At 35.2% G+C, this 21,015-nt stretch overlaps 1 protein-coding gene across 4 annotated transcripts in view; it reads right to left on the reverse strand.

Annotated features, from left to right (window-relative positions):
• Positions 1-21,015, reverse strand: part of mIF2 (mitochondrial translation initiation factor 2) — a 104,623-nt gene that overhangs the window by 73,621 nt on the left and 9,987 nt on the right. Inside the window, exons 2-6 of one of the 4 annotated variants that reach the window (XM_069816205.1) lie at positions 20,836-20,934; positions 20,652-20,726; positions 18,111-18,265; positions 865-979; positions 360-540 (exon numbers count right to left, since the gene is read on the reverse strand). In XM_069816205.1, the coding sequence (XP_069672306.1) occupies positions 360-540; positions 865-907 (224 nt within the window). In that variant the 5' untranslated portion in view covers positions 908-979; positions 18,111-18,265; positions 20,652-20,726; positions 20,836-20,934. Of the gene's footprint in view, positions 1-359; positions 541-864; positions 980-18,110; positions 18,266-20,595; positions 20,611-20,651; positions 20,727-20,835; positions 20,935-21,015 lie in introns of those variants that run through there. The other 3 variants (XM_069816203.1, XM_069816204.1, XM_069816202.1) reach the window with 3 other exon arrangements.

Genomic DNA, 21,015 nt, shown 5'->3' on the forward strand with positions numbered 1-21,015 from the left:
ATTAATTTTACATAATTACCACTAACAAATCAGTATACTCGTATAAGTTCATCACTTATGTCACAGTTAAATAGAGAATAGAAGATTTGAATGAAACAATTTTGCTCTAACTTTCAAATTTTTAGAGGTAAATCAAGCCAGGTAAATGAAGCTAATTCTGTAAAACTGTTCCACCTATAATTATGAAATTGCTGAGTTCAGATCATATATTTCCCGACCAGAAAATGACAAATCACTTGCCAGTTTATGATTTATTTATAAGTGGCACCAATAGTCAATAGAAAAGTCCCCCCCCCTTTTTTTTTTGAGACTAGAGCATCAAGATTATTTATCTAAATAGTGTCAAATCTTTTACAAACCGTTTTGTAGCATCTTTATTTATCATTTCAGGTTCATTCATGTTTGCAGGCGACACTATCCGAGATTTCATTCCTGATTTCTTCACTATATCCTGAATAACTGTCAAGTTGTTGATAACTGAAGATGGTTTATCATAATTTAATGAGTTATCTATGTACATCATAACCTCGAACACATGATCTATAAAATAAATACAAGAAAAATATTACAAGATATTATATACCATAACATAGCATAAACTCATTGCTATACAAAATGAATGCTTAAATTAATCTCATGTTCTATGAAAAGAGTGTGTGTGTTCGAATTTTCAAGAATACGTAAAAATTAACTAAGTTGAGATCAACTTCAATTATCACTTACAACAATTTTTTTTTTTACAGAATCTATCAACCAAAAATATAATTCTGCACGTAGTCAATGAAATTCATATTGCTTTCAGTAATGACAAAATCATGCTCTTAATAACATAAGAATGCTAGTTAAAGCTGTTGCAATACTTGCCAATATCTTTTTCCATAGCTTTTGCCACCTGAGCTACTGTCATATTTCTCCATATGTCAATAATTGGATCCTTTGCCTTAGATTTTGGAGAATAGTGTAACGATTTCGGATTTCTCTGTAAGGAAACATACATTAAAATAACACATAGGCTATATCCAAAATACGATTTTAAGATCTTAAATGTTGAACATTTTATAGATGGAACTACAGATGTATATAAAGTAGGATATCCCTTATTTTACCAAAAAGAAAAAAAAAATCGATAATTTTTGCGCCCATCCCGTAAATATTTTCCATTTGGTCAGATTTACTCAAAAACAAAATTTCATCTCTGTAGGATAACATTTACTCGTGCCAACTTGAGCGCTAAATTTGAATGTTAGGAATTGAAGGGCTTAGTGGAAGAAGGAGGTATCCCTCAAAAGTATGTTTTTGAGATATTTAGCATTTTGTTAGATTCTCTGTAACTTAAGGAAAATAATAAGAATCACAAAGTCTTCTGGGTAATGTGTTAGGTAGGTATTGAAATAACTTTCTGCAAATGTAGAGCATAATATCTTGATTATTATTGTTATTGTAGGAAAATTTCACTTAAGATATACTATATTTTACAATAAAGAAAGAAACAAACTTTGAAAGGTATTAATCAAAAGACACTTAAATAAGATTCATTTGTTTGTCTGTTGAGTCAACTGTCCAAAGACAGGTCTGAACCTCATAAGTGATACCAACAAGGCACCACTTATGAGGCAACTAGACCAAGAGGTAATGGGTCATGATCATTGTTTTCTACTTCACATCCATTATCTGATTTCAAATTTAAATAAAAGTTGTGATGAATTGGAGGTATGAACTTTAATATGGACAGTATGTCAGGACGCTAAGCAGCTTTGATGAGCATTCCATCGGGGTGCTTTGGTTTCATAACTGTGCTTGCTATACAGGGTGTTAAAAATATCCAATATTTTAGGAGGTGCTAGTATGCATCAAAACAAGAAAATAATGTCTAATAAACATCGGTCCTACAACACATACTTTCTGAACACTTCTTCATAGGAGGTGCCTAATCTAATGTCCACTCATCGCAATGCATTTCTCTGCCCTTTGGTGTAAGGAATCACGCACTCTTTGAAATTGACCTGATTCCTTTGTGTGTCCCCATAACAAAAGTCTAGGAGATTTAGGTTTGGGGAATGAGCAGGCCAAGGTGTGGGGCTTCCCCGACCATTGCAGTGGTCTTGAAATATCAACGTCAGGTGTTCACGCACATTGTGGTGAAAATGTGCTGGTGCGTCATTGTGTATGAACTACATCTGTGTCCCCGTAACCAAAAGTCTAGAGGATTTAGGTTTGGGGAACGAGCAGGCCAAGGTGTGGGGTTTCCCCGACCATTGCAATGGTCTTGAAATGTCAACGTCAGGTGTTCACGCACATTGTGGTGAAAATGTGCTGGTGCGCCATCGTGTATGAACCACATCTGTAGTCCTGCTGACATGACACATTCTCCAGCAAGGCAGGCAATACGTTAATAAGAAAGTCCTAAAAGTCTCTGTGGTAGCACATATGGCCCTATTAATCTTTCACCAAGAATGCCTGTCCATACGTTGATTAAGAATGGGTGCTGATGCCTCGTTTCTTCAAGTGCATGGGAATTTTCATCAGCCCACACATGCTGATTATGAAAATTCACAACACCATCTCTGCTGAACCCTGCTCATATCTGCAACCAGACTTTTGTTTTCAGTATTCCTTGCGATGTATCAGTATTCCATGCCAAAGGTGTCAACTACGGTATGATTTTCTGGCAGTTTGCTGTATTGTAGAGCAGAGAAATGCATTGCCATGAATGGACGTCACATTGAGCACCTCTTATGAACAAGTGTGTGTTGTAGGACCCATGTTTATTAGACATTATTTTCTTATTTTGATGCATACTATCACCTCCTAAAATATTGGATACTTTTTAACATTCTGTATTTGGTGGCTTTTTTATTTTCTGTATGTTAGTGAACACTTTAGCAGACATTACTTTGTCTGTGCGTGTAATATATTCTTGTCCACTGTTTCGTGCCTTCTGTCTGCTGTTGTCTTTCCATTTTATGGATATCTTTTCCTCTTTTTGCTATCATTTGTCTTATTTTCACCATTTCGTTACTTACAAAAACATTAGTACGGTCAACATCCGCCAGTCCACACCTGTGGAGTAACGGTCAGCGCGTCTGGCTGCGAAACCAGGTGGCCCGGGTTCGAATCCCGGTCGGGGCAAGTTACCTGGTTGAGGTTTTTTCCGGGGTTTTCCCTCAACCCAATACGAGTAACTTTCGGTGCTGAACCCCGGACTCATTTCATCGGCATTATCACCTTCATATCATTCAGACGCTAAATAACCTAGATGTTGATACAGCGTCGTAAAATAACCCAATAAAAAAACACATCCGCCATGTTGCTTGGAAACTTATTGTATCAAAGCAGTATTCTCCCATTGGTCAGTTAGGTAAACAGCTGGGCAATCAGAACCAAGGTTTCAAGGAACTGTGGGATACCTCCTTATTCCATTCAGAATTTTGATACAACTTACAAAGCCCTTTCATATGTTCATATTTACTTTAAAATGGGACTATCCCTTACTTAAATAGCACATTAAACTAACAGTAGATGGACTCAGCTTTCATAATATGGACTTAGTTCATTTTTTACCAAAATGTGGGATACCCCCTTATTCCACTAACGCCTTCAATTCTAGATCTTGTAGTTTGGAGTCAGGGTAAAAGTTATTGTTGAATGTATAATATATAATTTTTTATTAAATAATTGCCCATCCAATTCTCCACAAAGAGAAATACATATCTTTTCCATGTGTAGATTCTCTCTATTCAAATTTGCTACCATTTTGATTTTGAGTAATACGTATCTACTTCATCATCAAATAGCAAAAGGACAGACAACTCTTCCGAAAAATATCACATAATGGTGACTAAATTTCTTTACAGCTGCTTTTGAAATTGTGGAATCTATTTTTTTATATGATTTCGGAACTTTTTATGAAGCAGAGAACTTGATAAGGAGCTTTTATAACTGCATTACACTGAAGCCACAGTTTGACATAAACAGTTACAGTGAACAGAGAGACATCCCTTGACATTTTTAACTTTAATAGAGAGTTTAAGTTGAGATCTTAGCAGAAACATTTTAAACCAATATATTGCTCTTGCCATCCATCATGCTTGATGCATCGCCCCACGAGGGTGTATTTTTAGTTTCCCCCCCCCCCCCCAGAGTCTCTTCCCAAAAATATTACAAAGAGCTCTACCAGTTCATGGTAATCACATCTCAGTGTTTCTTTATCTAATTTACTGTCATCAAAGTCTAAAATTTCTTTAATTTATGACTCATTGAAAAACCACACCACATTCTTTCTGCCACTTCAAAAATTATTGGGATTGACACTTTTGCAGCTTTCCCTCAAATGTTTAAAAAGTACTATGTTAGGACTGCTTGTTACATCACGTACTTTACATTCAAATACACGTCGTAAGATAAGTTCATATATGTAATGACAGCATGAGAAATACAACTCCCTGTCCAATTTTTGTTCAAGTAAGACATGTGTCCATTAAAACGGGCAGTGCTCGAGGCAATTGTGTCGTTATAGAGAATTTGTACATTGTCTTCAATACCCCAATACATTAATGCATTCCAAACAGCATTTGCCTGCTATTTACCAGAACTATTCTATAATTCTGGAATGCTGATGAGCTGCTTACTATCCCCAAATGTAACAACGATTAGGAGTCTTTCTTCTTTTGGGTCTCTGACATTTAATGTGGGCAACAGTTTACCATCCCAATGGACAGTATGAATTGCAGGGATATTATTCTTGAGAGTGGATTTAATTATTTCAGAAAGTTCTCTTCTCATCTTCTGTCTGATTCGATGAATAGAAGAATTATTTATTGGAAATTCTTCAATATTGTGGCCAAGTGCCTCTGCTGTCATCTGAAGAATGTATACAGAATCTCTTACACTCAGCTGATATCTATCCAAAGCAGCCACTAATTTTGTAGTGATAACATTTTTGGTACCTCACCTTGTGGCATTCTGCATTGATTTACTCTCAAAAGTCTCTACTAAAAATTGGCCAACATCGATTTCATCTAAACTTGGAAATGCCTTATCTGAATCTTCAGATGATGGAAAAGGAAGTACACCTGAAGATTTAGAAGTAGATGCTGCACACTGTTGTCTCGTTTTCCTTTTCCCTTCTTCTAATTTCCTTTGCATCGCTCTTTTTTCTTTATCCGCGAGTTTTCTATCTAGTCCTGCAAGGTAGATTTTACATCCTATCTCTCACTGTTGAAGTAAAAACATGCTGTCTTCTTCCAACATGAATATTTGTAGAACATTGGCATGTGAGATATTAAATAGATTGTCCAAATTATGTATAAACTCCTCTTCACGGCACTTAAAAATGCGTGCACACTTCTTTGCGTTTTTTTGCAATTTTCTACACTTCGAATGCAAGTTAATAAGTTTTTATGTCGGAATTCTTGCTTTCTCCCAAAATATAACGCACTCACGAACCACAAGATTAGCATTTTAACTAAAAGTTAATTTTACCTCCCGTATGTTATAAAATAAAACTTTCAGCACTTGTGTATTTGATGATAATTTGTGTCCAGTTATTTGACGTTTTATATCACCTAATAAAAACATATGTGCCCTAGCAATGCATAATTAATGTGACATAATGTTAGAGTAGCGACCCGAAGACACGTGCGACACGATCGGTAATAGATGAAGAACTGGCTGTACTGCATGTACTGACTCAGCGTGACAAATCCAGAGTCATGTGAGTTCGTGCTCCAGTCGGCTTGGATTACAATGTTTCAATCACAACAGAATTTTGTGTAGATATGTTTTAGAGTCATTCGAACAAAATTGGAGGGTGGGCGTTCAAAAATGTTGAAGTCGGAAAATAAGGGACACCCTAATATAATGTCATTACAGTAATATAAATAATACGACAAAGAAATTGGAGAAGTGGAGGAAAGGAAAGAAGGTTCTGAAAGGACAGTAGTATCCAAGATGGAGTCGCTGTTTTCCCAATCAATAAGTTGAATGACGTAAGAGGCTTATATGACGTCACATATATGTACACATAATATTGCAAGTAAGAAAAATTTTTTTCATAAAATTTTGACAATTTAACTTACCTCAGTGTTGTTGTTCTGTGTTAGTGTAAGTTCTGGGTGTTAATGGTATTTGTCCACAGTCAGGGCATGCTTTTTTAATGTTGTTTATGAAGTCGAGGAACATTTGATCAGCTTGTTCTATACATCCATTAACCAAAACTAAACTAATGCTAAACTTTGAAAGATGCTGATTTTACAGTTTTCAAACCACATGTTTGTTGTTATTGTATATGCTGTTCTACACTGATTACCAGGGAAAGGATTTATATGTAAATACATATTTACTTATAAAGCTAATATAATTTATATTTTGCATTATCTTTATGTTTCACAATGTGTAGGGTTGAAAAATCCTACTTTTATTTTCCATATTTTTCCATATTTTAGAGTTTAGTACATATTTTCGTTAATTTCCATATATTTTCCATATTTCATATAAAACAGTCCATATTATATTAGGTTTAACAATAAAACAAAACAAAATTCCATTAACTTTTAAAAATACATTTCAACAATAGAGATTTAAACACATGTTCAGTAATCCCTTTAACATCAGAGTTATTTGAAAATTAGCAGTCCTATCAACAATGGGAAAGTAAGTTACAAAACTGTATTAATTTAATTTAAAATTTTTAACAGACTTCAGTTGTGCAGCTCAACAGTTAAATGCCAGTCAGAGTACACATAGGTTCAGTTTTGTAAATCATACTATAAAGACGGTAAATATGCCAAAAGTACGTCATTCAGTCAATTTAAAATCAAAACTAACAAGTTACATTTCAGAATTTAAAGAAGATGGTTTATCAACTGACAATAAAATATTATTTTGTAATTTGTGTCAGTGTGCAGTATCATCTACACAAAAGTTCCTGGTGCAACAACACATTACAACTAGTAAACATCAGGCCAACAAACAACTAAATTCCAAGCAGAGACAATTGTTTTTAACACAACCAACAACATCGAATGTAAGATCTGAGTTTAACATCGACCTGTGCCGTTCTCTCATCTCTGCTGATATTCCTCTCTACAAACTAAAGAATAAGGTCTTCAGGGAATTCCTTGAAAAATATACTCAACATACAATCCCGGATGAGTCAACACTTAGGAAGACGTATGCTCCATCCATCTACGATGAGACAATACAGAAGATAAGAGATGAAATTAAAGATAGTTCAATTTGGGTTTCCATTGATGAGACTCCCGACAAAGAAGGTAGACTTGTTGGTAATGTAGTTATCGGTTTGTTAAGTGAACAATATTCTGAACGAATTCTTTTACATTGTGATGTTCTAGAAAAGTGCAATAACAAAATTATAGTTAAACTGTTCAACGAAGCTATGGGTATCCTGTGGCCAAAGGGTATTATGTACGATAATGTGTTATTCTTTATTAGCGATGCTGCCCCTTATATGGTCAAAGCTGGACAAGCATTATCTGTTGTATATCCTAAATTGACTCATTTTACTTGCGTGGCGCATGCATTTCATCGTGTGGCAGAAGTGGTCAGAGACAATTTCCCTAAAGTAGATTTGTTGATTTCATCAGTGAAAAAAGTATTTCTCAAAGCTCCCAGTAGAGTTAACGTGTTGAAAGAAATGTACCCTGAAATTCCATTGCCACCAAAGCCAATTTTAACTAGATGGGGTACATGGCTAGAAGCAGTTGAATATTATGCCGAACATATAGACTCTATTAACAATGTTCTCCTTGCATTGGACTCTGAAGATGCAGTCTCAATTGATACTGCGAAAACAGTTACCTGTGACATAAGTGTGAAGAATGACTTAGCTCACATTCAGCATACATTTTCATGCATCATAAAAACGCTCAAAAGTCTCCAAAATAGGCACCTTTCACTATCTGAAAGTTTTGAAATTATAAATAGTACTGTGGAACAACTGAATCGTGGTAGAGGTAAAGTTGCAGATGCAGTAAGAGCTAAGGTGGACACTGTACTTTCAAAAAACCCTGGATATGAAGAACTACAAAAGGTTGTTGCTGTGATGAGTGGTGAATCAACAGTGAAGATTAACTTGGACTTATCCCCAGCAGACATTGTGAAATTGAATTATGTACCAGTTACTTCTTGTGACGTCGAACGCTCTTTTAGTCAGTATAAATCTATCCTCAGAGACAATAGAAGAAGATTCACTTTTCAGCACTTGAAAGAAATGTTTGTAACCTATTGTTATGGTAACAGACAATAAAAATTGTGTTTTGTTGAAACTACATTGGAAGATAAGGTACGTCCATTATATTTTTTGTTTAGTTTGATTAAAATGTACCAATATTTAACGTACATAGTCATTTTTTTATAATTTTAAGTCCATATTTAATTCCATATTTTGGTAAAAATCCATATTTAATTCCATATTTTGGTAAAAATAACTACATATATATTTACATATTTCATATATTTTTAGTCCATATAAATCCGTTCCCTGCTGATTACATTTAAGGTAGTACTAAACATTTTTATATTTCGATCTTACTTGCCATACTACTTTTTCTGCAGCATCACAATTAGTACAAGTTTTTGGTGTTTTATTTGGAATTAATCCTTGTTTGATGCACCAATTTACACTACTTTCGTTATGTGTCGATGGCTTTGCATAATTCGCGAAAGTTTATGGTCTTCTGTGATGCGTCAGGTACATGTATATTTGATACACTAGCCATTGTAAGATTACTACTAGAATACTAAACGGAGTAACATATAATAAGACAATTGATAGTGGATAAATGGAGTAACGCCATCTTTCGGATATTTACACTACTTTTTTTTTATAATATAAGTTAAATAGTTTGTGATCTATTTGTTATATTTTAATGTAAGAAAGTTAGTAGCAAACTTATGAATTCAGTTTCGTTATATAATAATGAAGTTGTTTATTTAATGTGTTTGGAAGTATTTTATGTTAATTGTGTCTAAGTATAATTTTTAAGGGTTTGTTCATCAACAAATTCGTAGCATAATGGCTATGATGGTAGTTTACTACATGAAAGGTTCTAGGATCGAATCCTGGTGTTCGAAGATAAGTTGTGTATTTCAATTTAATATGAAGTAGTTTGTAGAATAAAATAGGTAAGGTTCAAAGATAGAAGTAGAAGAAAATATGGGAGAAATAGAGTGTAGTGAAGTGGTGTAGGGTGGGAGAATGAAAAATGGGAGTAGTGAGGGTGTCGATTTAATTCATATTTTCAAATATTAACATCGTGCGTGACGTCATATATTGCATCATTGTTTTCCAATTGGTCCAAGAAAATAGCGACTAGATCTTGGATTTTACCGAAAGGACATAACATTTATAACATTTATGAGCACAAAAAGTTAATTAAATAACTTAGATATGTCCATCAATTTTCTTATCAATATTATGTTACAATTTACAAAATATTTGAATATTTATAACATTATTTCACAGTGTTAAACATTTTTGGCGTAAGCTGCCATCTTCAGAACATGTAACAATTAAGTAAAACATGAATATGAATACAATGTGCATATACAGAAATGACTGATAAAGTAAATACATGTTGAATATATTAAAATAAAATAAAAAAAATTATATATAAACATGGACACTTTAAAATGAATTTGTTACTCAATAAGATTGTGAAATTAAAATTACATTATTCAAATAGATATTATCTTCCTGTAGAAGTTAGCACACGGTGTGTCAGATGAGTTATTAAAACTCAAACTAATTTATTTGTGTAAGAAATGGGCCAATAAGTTTGCTATTATGTAGAAAGGAAATTTTTGAATATCAATAGTTAGGTGATAGTTTCTTAAACTATTGTAAAAACTTACGTGGTATGGTGGTCTTTTGTTCTGTGGAGGGCGTGAGGTATAATGTTTGTGGGATTAAATAGAACTTTTGATGTTGTAATCAGTTTATTTTATTTATTTATTTATTTATTTATCTAAACAATAACAGCTCCCTGTATTAACAGGTTGTCACAAAGACAGAGCAATTATTGTACAATAGGTAGTTGAAAGTACAAATAACATATGTTTAAGTTTAAGAGAGTCACATAACAATGACAAGAAATGACTGAATAAATAATTACTAATTAAATTTTATAGAGGGTTTGATATACAGTGAAACCTGTTCAAGACGGAAGTGACATGGTCCTAATTTTTTTTCCGTTGTGGACAGGTTTCCATGTTATTCAGGTGTGACGTTAAAATGATATATTTTATCATTTGTATAAATGAAAAACAAAATGGCATGCCGCAAAATGTAGGAATTACAAAATATTCCATTTAACACTACTGACATTAAATCAGCTTCATGTCGCTTATTTAATTGATGAATAATCTTGATGAAAATCTCATTTCCTGTATAAATTGTATCGTAACTCACTCATTAAACACTATAAAGTTTATTAATCACACTAAATTTAATATCAAACACCATACTATAATACTTTACTGTGTATCACAGCACATTATTTAATTGGGCTAGGAGCCTACAAGTCTTGAATTCTGGATTATCTAATTTCTTTGCCAGTTCAAGGTTTGCTTTGCAGAATAGGTCCAGAAATTGGCATGCTCTTTGAAAGGGCAAGAAGAATCCACTCCCACAACAGTTCATTTATTTCTATGTAACCAGTTATTTTCTCTTTCCTTTTATGTGACCATTATTGACCGCAAGCCACTCACTCATGATACGGCCTTTATTTTTGAAAGTGTTACATTACACCTGAGTTTTCCATTCATAAATTTCAACACTGTTTTCCATACTCTTCATTTCTCATTTTCCTCGATAACTTTTATTTCATCAATTAATGATAGTGCAACATTTTTACGCAACTTTTTTTTATCACGAAATCACTAATACACTTGCTTTCTACCCAGCTACGACAGTATACAGAGTGAAGCATTGAACATCTTTGAAGGGACTCGTCTGCCTAGTCAATAGGGTAATAAAATTTATGACCACCAGGCCAACACACCCTCGCATCCTCAAAAATTTTACAAAGAAAACTTGTTTTTATCTTAGTGACCTACGTATTTCGTATATTCCTTGAAAGCACATACTGTTTCAAAATATAGTTTACATTAAAGTAGTGTGTGCAAAATATTATTTCCAATTTGAGCAGTAGCAGACAGTTTCCGTTTCCGCGTTGGACAGTTTCCATTTTATTCAGGAAAAATTACACATAATACATATGAATTTCGCCGGGACCAATAAATTGTTCCAAAATAGACAGGATTCCGGATTATTCAGGTTCTGATTTGAACAGTTTTCACTGTATTGGTAATTTGATCACTTCAAAGTTGGGTTGCCTTTGTGATATAGTATTCTTCAGCGATGTTTACTGTATTGCTATTATTTAAGGTTTTAACTATTTGCAATGTGTCTTTAATATTAAGATCATGACCTTCTTCAATTAAGTGTATAGTGAATTTGGATCTGTTTCTATAGTACTTAAAATCAGATATGTGTTCATTAAACCTAATTTTGAAATTCCTACGTGTTTGACCAATGTATTTCTTTTGGCAGTTTTTACAATTCAGCATATAAATTCCTCTGTTTGAGAAGGTGTCATTATTATTTTTTTGATTGGACATTATATTATTTAGTTAGTTATTTGTATGGGAGACAATATGTATATTATGTTGTCTGAAAAAATTATTTAGTTTGTTGGAGATTTTGCCAAAGTAGGTCATTCCAAAACGAGGTTTTTTGGAACATGTATTTTCAGGGGTTAATGTACCGGTAGTAAATTTCTTCTTGGATAGAGTGGATTTTCTTTTAGCAATAAGTTTTTTGATGATCTGTTTGTTGTAGCCATTATCTATTGCCAGGTTTGTCTTTCTCATATTTATTTTTATCTAAAGGAGTTGTGATCATTCTATTTATTAGGTATCTAAATTTACTCATCTTATGTGCATACATTTTAAATTATTCAAAAATCGAATAAATTCAGTTTTGTAATTTGTTCTGCAGACGAGATTGTGAATCTTGAACTATTATTTTTACTGAACAAATGAGGCCACATTCACTGGGATATATAAATTTCCAAAACAACTGTTATTGAAATTCGAAAGCTCCTCATCAGATACATGAGAGTCCATTACATGACATTCGTAATGTTCCTCATAGCGTTAGATCTACACAAGAAGAAATGTTGCCCGTGATCAAACAATTTATTGAAGCTTGTTGATGAGCAAATAGACATAACTTCGAACATTTGCTGTAACCTGAGATAATGACGAATGACCCCAACTGATAATAGTGAAATTCTGCAGCTACAGGAAACGACAGGAAATGTATACAAACAAAAAGCTGCTAAAAAATTCTGGAATTGAATCAGTCGGAGCTAAAAGGAACTAAGTCAAAATATGCAGTTTGTGGTTATGCAACAATTTGAACAACGGATGTCAAGCGCATTGAACGGTGGAAGAAGGAACTAAGACTTTTAAATATTCTTTTATCATCTGCAACATAAAAATATATACATTTGTGTTATTAGTGGAATGTTTTTTGCTTCTCCTGAAAAGTTGTGAAAAGTGACTTACTTAGTTCCTTTTAGCTCCGACTGCTTCAATTGTGTTGAGAGAAGATTTGACGCAGGTGTGACATCAACTGTTGAAAGACTGCATCACAAAGTATGGTCTGCACAACGTATGGGCACAGGATGGCGTAATAATTGCGAAGACAGGCGATACAAAGAGCCGATTGCCCGCAAAAATGAACTGCAATGAGTCAGTGCGTGTTTCTTGGTATCCTACATAAACATTTCATTCATTGTTTCTCTTGTTATTGAATTAGATTTACATTTTTTTTTTCTATTTTTCTTATCAGAAAATTTTATTTAGGTTTATTTTAGCTTATCACAGTTTACTTCTTAGTAGTTTTAGTTATTTCATTTTAGTTCAGTAGAGAATTTGTTTCTTGGCTTAGATAAGGTTTTAAGCTAGCAGCAATTACTATTAGAAACAGAAATGTTCCCCCTGTTCACCCGCAAACAATACTGCATGCCCTTCAGTCAAAAACTTTCAGGTACAAACCAGTCTTCTAAAATCCGCTCTCTCTCTTCACACTCATACACTACAGTTGGCCCACATTAACACTCAAAGCCTATTAGCCCACTTCGACGAGTTCTATGACATATTTTCTCCACTTAATCTTCATGCCTTATTGTTAACTGAGACTTGGTTAAAAACTTCCCTTTCTTCAGATCTAGTCAACATAGACGGCTACATGTTATTGCATAATGATCGCACAAATAAAGGTGGTGGAGGTGTCGGAGCATACATTAGGTCAGATCTACAACCCAAAATTATATATTCTACTCCTAGTGAGTATTCTGCAGCCCCTGAAATTCTTTTTATTGAAATAACTGCATATTTGAAAAAATGTCTCCTTTGCGTAATACAGGGTGTTTCAAAAATACGGGGCATAATTTCAGGTATGTATTTCCCACATGTAGACAATCAAAATAGTTCATTACAACATGTGTCCGGAAATGCTTCATTTCCGAGTTATGGCCTTCACAACATTGAAATTCACCGGAACGTTTTTCTTTCCGCAGGTCGTTGTCATTACAGAAGATGTTCAAAATGCCCATCTCCTGCTTGAATACAGACCTCACATCGATGTCTCATTGACCTGCGAACACGATCCCAAACTCCAGGAGTATTGCGTATGTCCTCAGAACATGCCACAATTCGATTCCGAAGGGATTCAAAATCAGGCACCGGAGATGAATAAACCAATGATTTTAAATGGCCCCACAAGTAGAAATCGAAAGGGTTCAGATCAGGTGAGCATGGAGGCCAAGCAATTGGGCCACCTCTACCTATCCATCGATCAGGAAACCTTCGATCCAAGTACCGGCGAGCCGTACGACTGAAGTGTGCACGAGGTATGGTGTTTTCCAGGAAGTTTGTGTACGCCTGCCCCGTAAGTCTGTTTACAAGTACATGGGGTCCAACTAATCGATCACCAATGATACCGGCCCACATGTTGAGGGAGAACCACACCTGGTGATGAGATGGAACTGTTGCACGTGGGTTTTCATACGCCCATACATGCTGATTGTGGAAATTTGTTATGCCATCTCGTGTGAACTGTGCTTCATCTGTAAGTAATACTAAGGCAGGAAAGTTCGGATTTACACCACACTGCTGCAAGAACCACTGACAGAACCTAACTCGTGCAGGGTAGCTAATCTGCTGGTGACAGGGCCTGTATACGTTGCAAATGATAAGGATACAATTGATACTCTTTCAACAGTCTCCAGACACCTCGTATGAGGAACATTGACTTGCAACGCTACCCTTCGTATGCTGATAGAAGGAGTCATGTTCACAGCCTCCAGAATCTCCTCCTGTACTTCTGGAGTTGTAGATCTTGGTCGTCCCCTCCCCAGACCAGGAGAGTTAAATTTTCCATACTCGCACAGACGGTAATGGAGATGTACAAATGTCTTCCGATCTGAACATTGTCGCTGTGGGTACCTCTCCTGGTACAAACGACGAGCCAGCGCAGCATTGCCGTCCGCCTTACCATACATGAAGTGTATCTCTGCCAGCTCTTGATTTGAATACATGTCGCACAGTCTAACGCCTACACAACACTGAATGTAACCTTCGCCTTGGAATGAACTGTCAGAGTGCCCTCTTAATGTCTCCTTTGACGGCAACGACCTGCGGAAAGAAAAACGTTCCGGTGAATTTCAATGTTGTGAAGGCCATAACTCGGAAATGAAGCATTTCCGGACACATGTTGTAATGAACTAATTTGATTGTCTACATGTGGGAAATACATTCCTGAAATTATGCCCCATATTTTTTAAACACCCTGTATATCAACCCCCAAACATCAATAGAATAATGGATATTGAAGTGCCCCTAATAAACCATCTGCTTCATTATGAACACGCAATTATAATGGGCGACCTAAATACAAATCTGCTTGCCACCCAATCGAACTGCACAACACAACTGTTGACAATGTTCCAAGTATGCAACTTGACAGTCCTTCCCCTCAGTCCTACTCACCACACTCCGCATTCTGAGACTTTACTGGACATAATAGCTACAACAAACCAGGACAAATACTTGCACTGGGAATCTCGGCGCATGATATTATCTACCTTGCCTATTCCCTCAAATGCCCTCCAATCATTCGTAAAACAGTGACATATAGAGACCTGAGACGCATTGACCAGACAGCTTTAATATCAGACGGAACCATGATTCCCTGGCACACAATTTGGACTACTCCCACTCTAGATGACAAGGTTTCGATGTTTAATGATTATATTACACAACTTTACGATAAACACGCACCACTGAAATCGAAACGAATGAAAAGACCAGCAGCCCCATGGTTAACTTCCTCAATACGCACTATGATGGCTGAATGTGACGCAGCTTACCGTAAATACAGAAGGACCAGATCTGAAGACAATCTCACTGAGTACAAACAATTACGTAACAAAGTCACCCAAGAAATAAGAAATTCGAAACTTCGACACATGCATGACATTATTGGACCATCTTCAAACCCATCAGCACTATGGCGAGACTTGAAAACAATGGGCATAGGGAGACAGAATGATCAAGTAAATGACTTTTCTATTTCACTGTATGCTCTTAATAACCATTTTACCACATTACACTCACAACCAATTGACCCCAAGGAGAGAGAACAGACAATGCATGAACTACTGCAAGCGACCTGTGAAACGAGCGAGAAATTTTACTTCACATAAGTAACAGACTTAGACATAAAGAAAGCTATAAAACGGATAAGTACTAAAGCTGAAGGAGTTGACTGCATCAGCATTGTTCTACTGCGTAAAATCATAGACATAATATTGCCAACTGTGACACACATCTTTAATGCCTCGCTTATGACCTCGACATATCTGACCCTATGGAAGAAAGCTTATGTATGTCCCCTTCCTAAAAATAATAATCCTTCAAACCTAAACGATTATCGGCCTATAAGCATCCTGCTCACCCGTCAAAAGCATTGGAACGCATTGTTCACAAACAATTGGACTTCTTGAATGAACACAATTTACTTGACGAGTATCAGACAGGCTTCAGAACTGGACATAGCACAAATACAGCATTACTTAAAGTTACGGAAGACATACGGGAAGCCTCCGATAAACAAAAATTGACCATTTTGACACTTCTTGACTTCAGTAAAGCCTATGACTCAGTTGACATAGATCTATTACTATGCAAGCTCCTAGCCCTTAATTTATCAGAAAGTTCAGTGTCGTGGTTTACCTCCTACCTTCAAGTACGCCAACAATGTGTGCGGGTCTGTGTACCATGGGTGCAGGTGTAGTTTTCACGATCTACATAAATGACATATCACAATCTATTTAACACTGTAGACATATTCTATTTGCTGACGACTTACAAATATATATCTCTGTACCTATATCGGCACTAAATTACGCAATAAATAAAGTAAACAATGACCTAAAATCAATCATTTCATGGACGAAAAAGTTTGGACTGAAATTGAACTCAGAGAAATCACAGGCAATTATAATGGGACATCAACAACTTTTAAGTAAATTAAACACAGGTGACTCATCTCCTGTTAAAATGAATGAAACTATTATCCCTTACAGTGATAGAGTAAAAAATCTAGGAATTTATATGGACAAAAACTTAAGTTGGAATACTCAAATCACACACACACACACACATGTAAAATTATTTTTATGAAAATTCACGCACTAAAAAGAATTCGAAATTTCCTTCCGTTTCTTCTCAAGAAGAATTTAGTGCAGTCACTCTTGATGCCTCATTTTGATTACTGTGACACTCTCTACACTGACCTTAACATGAGACTGACAGACAGACTATAGCGTGTTCATAATACATGTGTTCGATTTATTTGCAACATCCTAGATCTGATCGTATCACACCTTCACTAAATATGCAGTCCTGGACCCGTCTCAAAGAGCGAAGAACTATTCACAGTCTCCTGGACCCGTCTCAAAGAGCGAAGAACTATTCACAGTCTCACTTTACTCTTCAATATTCTTCAAACCTCTAACGCTAGCTACTTAGCTTCTCGTTTTCAACATTTGTCCTCATATCACGAAATAGATACTTGCTCACAACACCATATCACACTCTCCATTCCTAAATACAGAACATCCTTCTACTCTTCATCTTTCACCGTCTCTGCAGCTCATCTCTGCATCTCTGGAACTCTCTATCACAACATGTCAGAGACTGTCGGACATTGTCTAGTTTCAAAAATAAATTAAAATTCACTTTTTCAATACAGATTCCTTCCAGTTATAAGCCTTTTTCTCTGCGATAGTTTTGTAAAAATATAGACTAGGCCTATATATTTCTTTCCTACCTTTCCCCTTTTTGTTCTCTTTATCAGCCAATGAATTTATTATATTATATTATTTTTATGGTGAATTTTATTTCATTTTCGTATTTCTTTTCTTTTTTTATTATTATTTTATTACATTCCATTTTGTTATATTCTTTCTTACGTTTTCCATATTAACCATTTGTACTAAATGAGTTGCTTTTACTATATTCCAATGCATTTTACTTTCTTTTTTTCTATTATGGTATTATTTTCATGTTGTAATATGTTAGTATTCTGTTCTTTAACTTTTTGTTAAATTTTAACTGCTTGTATAATTTGTGACCTAGTAAAGTGTAAGAGAAGGCCCTATGGCCTTAACTCTGCCAGTATAAATAATAATAATAATAATAATAATAATAATAATAATAATAATAATAATTATTATTATTATTATTATTATTATTATTATTATAAGATTGAACAGTGCAATAGTGTTCAAATACATTCTAGTTTAATCATAGGATTGAAGAGCAGTCTGTGCATGTGTACTTCACGGTGAAAGAAAATCCCGTTACTGCGGGTGAAGAGCTAGAACAGAATGGAAACTGGCTAGTACATGTTGAGGGTACTCGAGATTGGGAACTTTGTACTATCCTCATAGTTTGTTCAAACTCTTAACCAGTATTCGAAATAATAGTCTTACTATTTTATAGTAATTGCAACTTACTTACTTTTTCTTCAATAGTTTTTCGTTTCTTATACCATACGAATGACAGGTGCAGCACTCTACACTGAATACAAATATCTGGTCGACAAGGCAACTGTTTATTCCAAAGAATTACATGTTTGTCATTAACTCCTTTCCAGATCTGGTCAGACAGCCTGAAACAATAAAGGTAATTTCAAAGAAGTGGTATATGGGTACAAAGGCAAACAACGAAGCACATATTAATGATGTCATGTTTAAGATGCTATGACCTATGCTAAAGAATACAAAAAACGACTTTAAATTATTTTTCAAAATATTATTAATAATTAACTTAAGGCATTATATAGAAATATGTAAGATATACAAATTTAGGTAATTGGATGGAAGAGGTCTCCTTTTACATAACAGATATGTCGTTTTTCCGCTAAATTAACATCACTGGAAGTACTACTGGTTGTCTTTGTGTATTTAATTGGTTATAATGCTGTTTATTAAGTGTCAGTGACGATTTGGGAGTGACAGCATATAAGCAGGGGGTGTGAAGCACCTCTCCCCCAACAAACAAAATTATATTAGGTTGGGATATGGCTAATACATCACTGTACTCTATTAAACCTCATGTACATGATATTACTAGGTGACGTGTCGTTTAGTGAGCAATTTCAAGTCTGAAAGTGATGCATCGTTGAGTGTGCACACATCCGGAAGTGGTGACGTGCATGCAGGGCCGTCTTAATGGCATTATAGACCCCAGGGCAAAAGAGTGCACTGGACCCTGCCTACACAACCACTAATAAGAGTGAAAATGAAAATGATCTATAAACTTGCATTTATTGATATATCCAACAAAATCGGTATCTTGACCTTTAAAAAACCTCATGTACAGCAGAGATTAATCATTACAAACGTTTGGACAATGTAACATGAGCCTTGATACTTGGGAACAAAAATTTCAACATAAAAATGGTACTTTGTTGGTAAATGACACTGTCAGAGATAACACACGCTCACATTGTGAAATTACCATGAATTATTTATATTTATTCTTAATCAAGTGTTCAACACAAACATTTGCAAAACTTCTTTGCAGAGAATTTCTTTATAATTGGGTTGAAGTAACTAGTCTTCAGGATTTCATTTTTCACAAGCCTACACATGAGTGAAGAGAAGTGCAGAGAGCCTCAAATACAATTCTAAAAAAGTTAATTGTGAAAGATAGTCGCAGTTAACAGTAATTACTTAAGGATGACAAGTGATCAGTTTTCGTCTTTGCTGGAGAAGTTAAAGTGTCTATACAAAGAAAGCAGACAACAATGAGGATACCTCCAGCAAAACTAAAACTGGAAATAACTGTCTGGTTTTCATCTACCGTAGACAGTTTGGCAACATTGCTTTTATATTCCTGATTATTTACTTTCTGTCCCCCATACTCCTCAACAAAACACAGAATACATTCACCATTCTATATATCCACATTTTAGCAAGTTCTAATGCAACTTCTGCAAACAACTAACTAATTTACGCGCAAAATCAACCATTAAACAGGTAGAATCATGGGAAAAATGATGTATTACTGCTCACTAAAGTTGGAAGGCAGCCAACTTGTTCTAGTGATGTGCAAGTAGTGATATGATGACGCAGTGAGCACTTGCACAGTGATGTACACAGTGCAGTTTAGTGATGTCAGTGACTATGCATTACTAAGTGATACTGTGTAAATAAGACTTTAGTTAGAGAGCAATTCCATGAAAATGTCATACCGAGGTGAACTTCTTGAAATTGATATAAGACTATTTTTGTTGAAGAAATATGTTTCTTTATACTTTAAATTGCCTTATTTCGTAAGATGATGTTTCAAATAATCTTTCTTTTAGTGTATAACTTGCTGCAGATCTTGTCATATTCCAAACACTTAAAAAACATGTAAAGATACTTAAGTTTCATGTCACAATTTGGACATGTAAATTTGTTTTATTTCGAGCCGCCTTCAGTCCATCACAATAAACATACAAAAACTCTTCTACACAGTACAATAATTGACAGATTAAAATTTCCTTTGATATTCTGCGTTATTATTACATGACCAATAAAAAAGTATTAGAACATTTTCTTCTAAAGTGATTTTGCTTTCCGCAGTGGCATTGTGAGTGGCTGACATGTCGTGATCTCAGCTGTTATGCTGTTCATTCCACAGTGTACTTAGTTGCCTGGAAGGCCTTGGTGAAGTTACACATGAACTGGTGTTAAGTGTGCAGTAATATGGGGAAATCAGCGGCAGAAAGACAACCTGAATATAGACTCCGTCTAAAGAAGGAAGGACGATGTGAAGAATTGCAAGAGAAAAACAAGGAAGAGACAAGTTGAAAACAATTCAAGAAGGAGAACATATTTCTGACATAGAGATCCTAGCTACAGCATTCAGATGTCATCAGCATTATGGTAAGTGCAAGAAACGTATTGAGGAAGCACTGCCCACTTCACCAAGAAAAAGAAAATTACTTACAGCAAAGTTGGCAGAAAAAGAGGGACTAAGGATTAGTAAACCAATGAAGTGTGTACCCAGAAAGCAGCTAGCAGACGATGTTCAGGCAGAGGTCCTCAAGTTCTATGAAGACGACACCATCACATATCAGGCTGCAGGAAGAAATGATTTTAAGATTAGTGTAAAAGGTGAAATCAAAGAGGTTGCATTGTACACGAAAATGTGAAATTTCTTCTAAAGGCATTCGCAAGAAACACGTACCTGTAGAGACGGAATTGCGAGAGTTTTTGTGTCAAGTGGTATGTGACCAGAACGCAGGTGAATGCATGCAGTCAGGATGTGAAAAATGTCCTTTGCTAACTGAAATAAAGATCACAGACGAATGTGGTAATTCACGATGTGAGTAGAGTCAGTGGACATTTCTTAACGAAAGAGCTCAGA

Source organism: Periplaneta americana, chromosome 17 (assembly GCF_040183065.1).
Source record: "Periplaneta americana isolate PAMFEO1 chromosome 17, P.americana_PAMFEO1_priV1, whole genome shotgun sequence".
Taxonomy (NCBI): Eukaryota; Metazoa; Arthropoda; class Insecta; order Blattodea; family Blattidae; genus Periplaneta; species Periplaneta americana.